We start from the raw sequence: 9,795 nt of genomic DNA, 5'->3' as shown, positions 1-9,795 counted from the left end.
GGGGAAAACAAATGAGACAGATTGCTCTCTGACTTCTACATATTTGCCTAGTTCACTTAAGCATATACACACATGTGCACAGGAACAGAATAAATAATGGATAAATGAAAAAAAAAAACACATAGAGAGGCAATGGGAAAATGTAGTAACCTAAGTGGGCATTCAAACCAGCATTATGAGCAATGGATAAAATATGGTAAAAGTTGTACAGTGAGTACAACTGCACCTATTTCATCAGGATCATCCATTTCAGAGTCTCCCCACAAGAGAATCTGAACTGAGGAGTGTTCTTAGTCCTTCCTAACATTGCCTGTGAACATGTTAGTTAAAGGACTGAGCGTGGAGTCAGAGAATGTGATCTGCTTTCCACTTAACTGTGTGCCTGGAACAAGGTCTTTTGTGGGTCTTCATTCTTCTCTTCCTCTATTCTTGCTGGATGATGTGTTCTGAAATCATCCCTATAAAGGGCCGTTTGTGGGTCATTTAAAATTACCCTCTATCTCCCATGGGAAAAGGACAGCTGGAGAGTATTTCAGCTGTATCTGTCTGTAAAATCCAAATGGTAGTCCAGAGCCTTAGGGAATTGATTAACTCAAAACCCATGTGTATCATTGTGGCCTGGCTTCCCAGAACCTCATCCACAGCCTGCTGATGCACTTGTCTCCCATGCCTCGTTGACACACTTTCCACTGGGAACTGACACTTTTTAGTCTTGTAGATTTCCTAATTAGCTAGAGGAGAGGAGGGATAAATGTACTGTCAAGATGTATAAAGAAGATAAATTAGGAAAGGTGTGATAGCGATACAAACTCTAAAGCAGGGCACTCTAAGTGGCTATTTTACTGAATCAACAAATGGAAACACAAAGTAGAATGAACTAGGAAGCTTTGAAAGTTTCTTGAGATTTTGGTTATTCTTTTATTTTTAAAATACAAAACTAAGCCAGGTGCTGGTGGCTCACACCTTTAATCCCAGCACTAGGGAGGCAGAGGCAGGCAGATCTCTGTGAGTTTAAGGCCAGCCTGGTCTACAAGAGCTAGTTTCAGGACAGGCTCTAAAACTACAGAGAAACCTTGTCTCGAAAAAGCAAGCAAACCAACAAACCAAAAACTCTATATATTGTCACTCACACACTGAGAGTGAATGATTTTAATATCCCACTCTTATGAATGGACATGTTATCCAGATCAATAAATAAGTATAGAAATACAATGATGTGAATTAAAGAGAACCCTTTTCCAGTGCTGCTCTGACTGCAAACTTCGAAAGCTACTATGGAAATCAATGAGTCTGTTCCTAATGAAGTTGTGCATCTACCTCCAGATTCAGTTATATAATNCACCCATGCAATTCATTGTGATTCATTTTTAGGTTTTCATTAGATGCTTATGTTATGGAAGTCATATCTATGCAATTCAGAAACAAACCCCAAAGAAAAATCAATCTTTTAAAAAACATTCTTTATGTCATATTAATCTAACCCAGGGTTCAGAAAATAAGTGCCTTATTTTATAAAATTCCACCTCCTTTGATTAGACTGCATGGTCTGTGTTAGCTGGTGGATCTTCTTTTGGCCCTGATTGGTGATCTAGCAAAGTGAAGTTATGTCATTTGGTCGGGATTTTACATGTGTTTTATTTTGATGCTCGTCCTACGTGACTTCTCTCTTCTGTCCATCAATATTCCTAGCTAATTCTCAGATATTTTTACAAAGGTATTTTCATATTGGCTTTTCATATGTACTACCTCAAGACCATTTGAAATGAAAGGTAATAGGTTTTTTTTTTGAATTTACTAATTACCTTTAAAATGTTAGCCACATACCAAAGGTGAACAAAGCTTTGTTGGTACTATTGTCTTTTGCTTTTCATTTTTGTCTTGTTTTGTTCTTTTTCCATTTTGGATTGTTTAGTCACTTCTTATTACCATTTATTACAACTTTTACTTCATATATTAATAGTATGTACTCTTTGATGACAATACTCTGTGAATGTGAAAAATCTCATTATGTTTTTATAAATCATCTATATTATATTGTTTGCACATTCTCTAATATCAATGAGAGAAAAATTGAGAATAAAAATAACAAGGCTTTTGCAGAAACATTCTGCTAAAACACACTGCATATTGTTCCTTACATTTTATGTGTATACTAACAGGGAATTTAGAAAAGGTAACATCAATAGTTTTGTTTGCAATAACTTTTTGATTTGATGTCATGGAATAATAAAATTCAACATGCTCAAGAAATTATTTACATATTATTTTAATGGTTTTAAATTTTTCCAGTGAGATTTCCATGATTACTGAATTCTTTTTTTTTGTTTTGTATGTATGTATATATATATATATATATATATATATATATATATATATATATCCAAAGGATGATACATCCTACTACAGACACACATGTTCAACAACGGTTATTGTTGCTCCATTAATAATAGCCAAAACTGAGAACAATCTAGGTGTCCATCAATGGATATATGGATAAAAAAAAAATGTGGTACCTTATAAGAGTGTAATCACACTCATCGCTTAAAAAACTGAAATCATGAGGTTACAGGTAGATGAATAAAGCTAGACAAAGAATCTGGAATGAGGCCATCCATGTGTGAATATTCACCAATAAGTCTTTAAGAAGCAAACTAAAGTCTGTATCACTACAAAGGTTGTATATAAAGGACTAGGGAAGAGGGAAAGATCTCTTTATGAAGATTATAGAATAGATAGATAAAAATGAATAAGGTGGGGGAATGGAACTTGAAAAAAAAGGAAGAATGGGTAAGGGGAAGAATGTGTGAGGAACAGCTTAAACCAAAAGCCACTGGGATGGTTATACGGAAACCTAAACATTATGAAGGTTATATATGCATTCACCAAAGAATGGAGAGAATAGACACCAAAAATACCTCTCTCATTGCCAAGAAATGAAAAAGGAAGTTTTAAATACTGGGAATGGACTATACATATACATATGGTATTGGCCAAAGGGAAACCAAAGGAACCCACACATAATCAAGGCTATCAGTTCATTTTTCACAAAATAAGTGTAAGGCCCTATTGCTGAAGACAGCTCCTATATAACTCACTGAACAATGAGAAGTTAAGCTAATGTGTAGCAATATTGCTTTGTATTTTTAATAAATAAAGCTTGCCTGAAGACAGAAAATTAAAACAGCCAAGCCACTAGAGAAGTCTTACCTCTCTCTACAATGGCTGGATGACTGCAGATTAAGCCCTGAGCCTCTGTCTCCTCCTGTCTGATATTCCCCTTAGTGTTGAAATTAAAGACATTTGACTCCCTAGTACTGGGGTTAAAAGTGAGTCACCAATCCCTGATCTGTTTCTGCATTGATCTTGTGTAGAGTAGGGTAGCCTTGAACTCACAGAAATTCATCTTCCTCTATCTCCCAAATCCTGGGATTAAAAGTGTGTGCAAAAACTGCTTGGCCTATACGGCTGATTAGCGTGTCTGTTTTGTGTTCTGTTCTTCAGGCAAACATTATTAATTGAAATATAAATGAAATATCACTACAGCAATCAGGCAAGCATTATTTATTAAAATACAAATGAACTATGACTATACTAATACCTACTTTGAGTTTTCACCCCTAAATATGTTCATGGTATGTTACACACTACCAAAAGAGAAAGGCAAGCCTCAACACAGCTATAAACCCTTCAATCTATGATCCCAGCCTTCTTGTAAAATACATTGGTATAAAAGTGGCACAACGCTTGTGGGAGCAACCAACAAATATCTGATTGGATTTCAGTCCTAGTATATAAGATAAAACCCAAATCTGACATGCTTTTGCTACCAAAAACCTGAGACTAGATTGAGAAAACCAAATTCTTCTCTCCTGATAGAGAAACATAACAGTAAAATGACTACTAATGACATTGGATCATGGTTCATTGCCTTCTTCTGCCATCAACACAGAAGCTTCCTGCTGTAGCAGATGGGAACGAATGAAGACATCCCCAGCCAAACAATGTACAAGAGTGAGAGACCTTGGAACACTAAGTCCTAAATGAAATGATACCATCAAATTTCTTCTCTCAGGACTCAGGGAGCCCTAAGGAAAGGAGGTGGAAAGATTTTAAGATTCAAAGGGGATGGAGGACAACTAGGAAAGAAGGCCTTCGAAAACCAGCCCAACTAAAGGAAGTACGAATTCACAGATCATGAACAGGTCTGCACCGGATGGAGTTCCAGCACTGAGAAGAGGAGTGGACAAAAAACCCTATATCTACTCAGAAGCTATTTCTGATTGATACTTTCTTGCAAATTAAAATTCGTTTTCTTCATCAGAATCCCACTGGAAATACAAATCTATCTTAAGTATAGGCTCCAATGCTTAGCAGTAGACAGTTAACACAAAACAGCCTAAAGGACATCCTCAGAGATTCTCTCATCTCCTGTCATTTATTCATATGCTTACTTACTCATACATTACAAGTCCTTTGTGCACATATTATGGATTCCCTTTTGTGTGTATTTTTATGAGTTTTCTGTGTTCAAGTATATATGTCTCTGACTCTATAAGTGGTTATTGAGCATTCTCCATTCTGTTTGATTGTTTATTTTCTCATAGTCTGACTTATTTGACATAGTTCCCTTTTGTTTTATTCCTATTCATTAGATGCCTGTTTATTTTCTAGCAAGGAGCAGAGCAGAGGGAGATTAGGATGGGCTGTGGAAGGATCTCATAAGATCCTGCGAGATAGGAAAAATTTATTTTTAATAAAATAAAAATGGAGAAGAGGGAAATAAAAAAGAAAAAGTGAACTGGAATTTCATGTAACTGCTGACTAACTTTTGTGGACCCTTATTTTAGTTGTCAGTTAGTTTGTTTATTGTTCTGCACTTTGATAAACAAGTAATCTTTTGTTTATGTTGTTGAGACAGATCTTGAATTTTGGGGGACAAAATTAACCTTTTTCCTCAGTCTCCTGTATGGCTTAGATTACAGGTGAGTCTCATGCTCTGATTTAATATGTGCAAACTGCCTCTTAATTTCAAGAAAAAAATATTGGCAGTATATAATTACTTATATGTGTTTTCATGATTATACATAATGACATTGAATGATAATTAACAAACAGTTCTTAGAGCAGCACGATCTTCAATATGGTGGAATTAGTTCATTTTTGATTCATTTTATATTAGTTGTGATATTAATAATTAATATTTTGAGCATTTTGCTTTTTAAGAAAAAGAAAAATGAAAAATCTCCCACAGGTGTACCTATTTTCTTGGTTTTTGGTTAATTCCAGATGTAGTCAAGTTGCTAAGAATAGATATACCAACTCAACAGTCATTTTCTCCTCTTCCCTCCTTTCCTTCCTTTTATCTCTTCTTTTCTTTCTCCCTTTCTTTCCGTTTCTATCTCCTCACTCTCCCACCCCCACTTATGTTACCCAGTCTAGAATCAAAGTATGGATCGTCTTTTCTCCATAACCTTTGTCCTAACATGTCAGATGTGAGACAACAGCTTGAAATTCTATTTTATAACATTGTAAATTTTCCTGCAAATATTAAAGAATCTGTATATAAAATCTAATTAGTGAGAATTAAATATATTCTATAAGATTATTTTTAGAATTTGGCAGTTAAAACCATATAATAATATAAAATGTAGTCATTGTTTATTGAACACATCTTCTGTATTGAATATATAATTTACAGGATTTGGGAAAGCATTGGTATTCAACAGATTCTTTTTTTATAAGTAAAATAGTCTTAGCAGAGTAATTTATTAAAAGTGTGACTTCAGTTTCACTTTCTGAATACATAGCAAGGCTCATTTTCTTCGGTTTACTACAGCATTTTCTTTCTTTCTTTTTTTTTTTTTCAGCTTGCTGTACTTTAATGAGACACCCAAGGCTAAGACATTGCCTCTGACACTGCTATAAATAAAAGGGAAATCCAATCAATCAGTCATCAAGGGCTCCAGAGTGAACGGCATTTTCATAACTTCCATGTTTATCGTCTTTGCTTTCTGGGTGCAATTTTATCAGATCATCAATTATTCGAAGAATGGTGATCGCAGCTTCTGTTGCAAACTTCAGGCTCTTCACTTTAACTATGGTTGGTTCAAAAACCCCCGCTTGCTTGTTGTCTCGAGGTTTCCCATTGATCAAATCAAGGCCAATCCACTTTAGATTTTTACGTTCTGGGTTAACTTGAGCCTCATTGTGAAAATCTCTTAGCTTGGCAACCAGGTCGGTGGAGTCTTGGGCAGCATTCACTGCCAGTGTATTAGGAATAACAAGAAGCGATCTTGCAAACTCTGCAATAGCAAGCTGTTCCCGAGATCCCTAAAAAGAAAAACACAAGATGTCGTCAGAAAGCAAACACAGCATAAAGCAGTAGGTTCTGACAGGTATACCCAACACCACTGTCTCCTGCGCCTTTCTGAAACCATCCTTACCATACTGGTTGCATAGTTTTCAAGATAGATGGACAGGGCAGCTTCTACAGCACCTCCACCTGGGACCACAGATTTTGACTCCAAAACTCTCTTCACCACACAAAGAGCATCATGTAAAGATCGCTCCATTTCATCACACATGAAATCATTTGCTCCTCGTAAGATAATTGATGCAGATGTACTAGCCTTGGTATTTTGGATTAAGATCAGCTCATCATCACAGATTCTCTCCTGGACTACCTCCTCTGCTTGTCCCAACATCGTAGCCTCAAAAGTCTCTTCGCCTTCCAGATTGGCCAGTGTGGACAGGATAGTTGCTCCAGAAGCTTTAGCAATGCGCTTGAGGTCCCTTTTTAAAACTCTTCTCACAGCCATGGCACCAGCCTCCACAAAATACTTCAGACACATATCATTTATCCCTCCAGTGGTGAGAATGACTAATCCAAATGATCATGGGCAACCCAGGCTATCTCTTTACTGAAACCTGTTTCCTCTTTCCTCACTCCAGGTATGATAAGGTCTCTCAATGTGAATATTATTTCAAAATAATATATTTTGTTCTATACTATTATTACATGAATAGGCACTCAGTTGCTATATGAAAAATAGATATTTCCTTTCTGCAGTTGTATTGGGTTGCATCTGGGTTTGTTTGAAGTTCTTGTTTATAGGTGGTAATAATGGGCAGGCCAAGAATCTTGATGAACTCCAGAGATACAGAATAAATACATAGTTCAAAGAAAAAGAATGTTTACTTTCCATTTATTTATTTATTTAACCTCCCAAAAAAGCTTCCATCTCCCATCCACACTCACCCCCAAATCTTCAGTCCCTCTGTCTCCTCTTCAGAGAGGAATGGCTCTCCAAGAGCTGACAGCTGAGGAGGACAAAAGAAGATACAGTAGGACAAGACTAAAACCTTCATATAAAGGCTGGACAAGGTAACCCAAAGCAGGAAGAGTGTTCTATGTACAGAAGCAAAAAGAGTCAGAGCTAGAACCACTCTCACTGTTAGGAGTCCCATAAAAACACCAAGCTAATACATGCACAGAGAACCTGGTGCAGAACAATCCAAATCCTGACTTTCCTTTTAGTTCCTGTGAGTCCATGTGAGCCCTGTTTAGTTGACTCAGTAAGTCACGTTTTCATGGTGCCCTCCATCCTCTCTGATTTCTACAATCTTTCCTTCCTATCTGTACTTTTTCCCAATCTCTGAAGGGAGTAACTTGATGGAGACCTCCAATTTAGACTCTTTCTCTTCATGATGTCAGGTTGTGTGTCTGCGTACCTGCTACTATCTGCTGTGAGAAGAAGCTTCTTTGATAAAATCTGGGCAAGGCACCAATCAATCACTATAATAGAATATCATTAGGAATCTTTTCATTGTTTTTTTTTTGCCATTATATTTATTTTTATCGTAGGTCTCTGGGCTATCCATTCTTGAGTTCCTGGCCATCCTAGTAGTTTAGGGCATGAATTTTCTCTTGTGTCATGGACCTTAAGTTAAACCAAACATTAGTTGGCCACTCCCAAAGGTTCTGTTTCATCATTGCCCCAGCATATCTTGCAGGCAGGATAGATTGTAGATCAAGGGTTTATTGATGGACTGGTGTCTAGATTTGTTTTTTGTAGCCTACAGGGTACCTTCTCACACCAAAGATATTAGAAGATAGGGGTAAAAGCTTCATGGAGGTACCAGCTCGAACTCTATAGCTCAATGAGCTATGTGGAAGCAGTCCTCTGCAATGGGACCCTGTTGTCAGCTTTAGAAACTGACATTCTATCCTAGCATCAGACAGAGTAGTTTAAGACACTCTGGGCCAACAGCTCAACTGAATGCAATCCAGTCCCACCACTGGAAGCCTTGACTGGCTACAAAAGATGGGCATTTTGGATTCTGTATCTTCCATTACTAGGAGCCTCTGCTCAAGTCACCCTCATAAAGTTGAGGAAGTTTCCATTGCACAAAATTTCCACCCCATCACTCAAACTTTTTTCAGCGCTGTCCTCTCCATAAAACCTCTTGCTCCATCTCAACCCTCACCTGATCCTGTCTGCTCCCATCTGCACCCATTCCTTGTACACACACACACACACACACACACACACACACACACACACACACACAATCTATTCTAGTTCCACGTTCCCAGGAAGATCAATGCTTCCCTACTAGAGACCTTCTCTTTACCTAGTCTCTCTGAGTCTGTGGATTATAGCTTGAGTATCATTTGACAGTTAATACCCACTTAGAAGTGATTACATATCATGTTTGTCTTTCAGGGTATGGATTACTGCACTCAGAATGAGTTTTTGTAAATCCTTCCATTTCCCTGGAAACTTCTTGATGACTTCTTTTAAACAACCAACTAATACTCCATTATGTAAATGCACCATATTTTATTTATTTGTTTGTATGCATAGGGACATCTATGTTGCTTCCAGTTTCTGGTTATTATGAACAAAACTTTAATGAATATAGTTAAGCAACAGTCTTGTGGAAAGATGTGCCCTTTGGGTTTATATCCAAGACTGGCATAGCTGGATCTTGAGGTAGATCAATAACTGATCTGATGAACTGACCTATTATTTTCCATAGTGGCTGTACAAGTTTACAGTCATGACCAATAATGGAGAAGTGTTCGTCCTCACCAGTATGAATTGTTATTGTGTTTTTCTTATTAGCCATTCTGACAAGTGCAAGATGGAATCTCAAAAGAGTTTTGATTTTTACTTCCCTGATGGCTAAGAATGGTGAAGATTTTCATAAGTAATTGTGATCATTTGAGATTCTTCTGTTTAGAATTCTCTGAGAGTCCTCTATTTAGAATTCTCTGTTTAGATATGTACCCCATTTATGATTGGATTATTTGATATTGTAAATTCTGAGAGGAGATGGTGAGAGTCTGAAGAGAAGACAGAGCTTCTCTTGGCAATGCAGTAAACTTTTAATTTGCTACATACTTTGTAGGTTAAAAGGGTGGGTGTGCATTGGTAGTATACCTCCTCCAGGATTGCTGGATTATAAGTGCAAACTGAGCATAGTGTGCCAATTCACACATTGGAAGTGTGGGACATGTGATTCCATACAATTTCCCTCTGAGACACTATCTTTGATATTTTGAGATGATTGTATCTAAAAGAAACCGATATTGTGTTGTTGTTTGTGTGTGTGTGTGGTATTGAATAATCTACCAGAGCAGATAAATATATATGCTTTGAATATACATAAAAGGGTGATTCAGGAAATCAGATGTTTTCCTTTATCCCTCTTGGACTTATAAATAGCCATCAAGAGAGCACAATCTATCTGTCTGAACAAGGAAATAGAATAAGCTGCAATCCTTCCTCT

The 9,795-nt window shown here is 37.0% G+C and overlaps 1 protein-coding gene across 1 annotated transcript; it reads right to left on the bottom strand.

Moving 5' to 3' along the window:
- Nucleotides 1-5,931: 5,931 nt before the first annotated feature.
- LOC126499216 (T-complex protein 1 subunit alpha-like) lies at nt 5,932-9,132 on the bottom strand. The gene is made up of 3 exons (XM_050138331.1): nt 9,027-9,132; nt 6,444-6,880; nt 5,932-6,330 (listed from the first exon to the last, which is right to left on the bottom strand). Exons 1-3 carry the CDS (start codon nt 9,130-9,132, stop codon nt 5,947-5,949), a joined length of 927 nt encoding a protein of 308 aa, XP_049994288.1. The 3' UTR covers nt 5,932-5,946.
- Between the last annotated feature and the right edge of the window lie 663 nt (nt 9,133-9,795).

Source organism: Alexandromys fortis, unplaced genomic scaffold, assembly GCF_014885135.2.
Source record: "Alexandromys fortis isolate MF-2015 unplaced genomic scaffold, M_Fortis_MF-2015_v1.1 scaffold_15, whole genome shotgun sequence".
NCBI classification, from domain to species: Eukaryota; Metazoa; Chordata; class Mammalia; order Rodentia; family Cricetidae; genus Alexandromys; species Alexandromys fortis.
This window is presented reverse-complemented; position numbering and strand designations above follow the sequence as displayed.

Bases quoted from the DNA above. Each gene is read 5' to 3' on its own strand.
- LOC126499216 (XM_050138331.1), bottom strand. From the start codon at position 9,132: ATGGCTAATAAGAAAAACACAATAACAATTCATACTGGTGAGGACGAA. The intron at 6,881-9,026 runs GTCAGTTCATCA...CATTTGGATTAG, and splicing joins GCCACTATGGAAAATAATAG to TCATTCTCACCACTGGAGGG. The intron at 6,331-6,443 runs GTAAGGATGGTT...TTTTCTTTTTAG, and splicing joins AAAACTATGCAACCAGTATG to GGATCTCGGGAACAGCTTGC.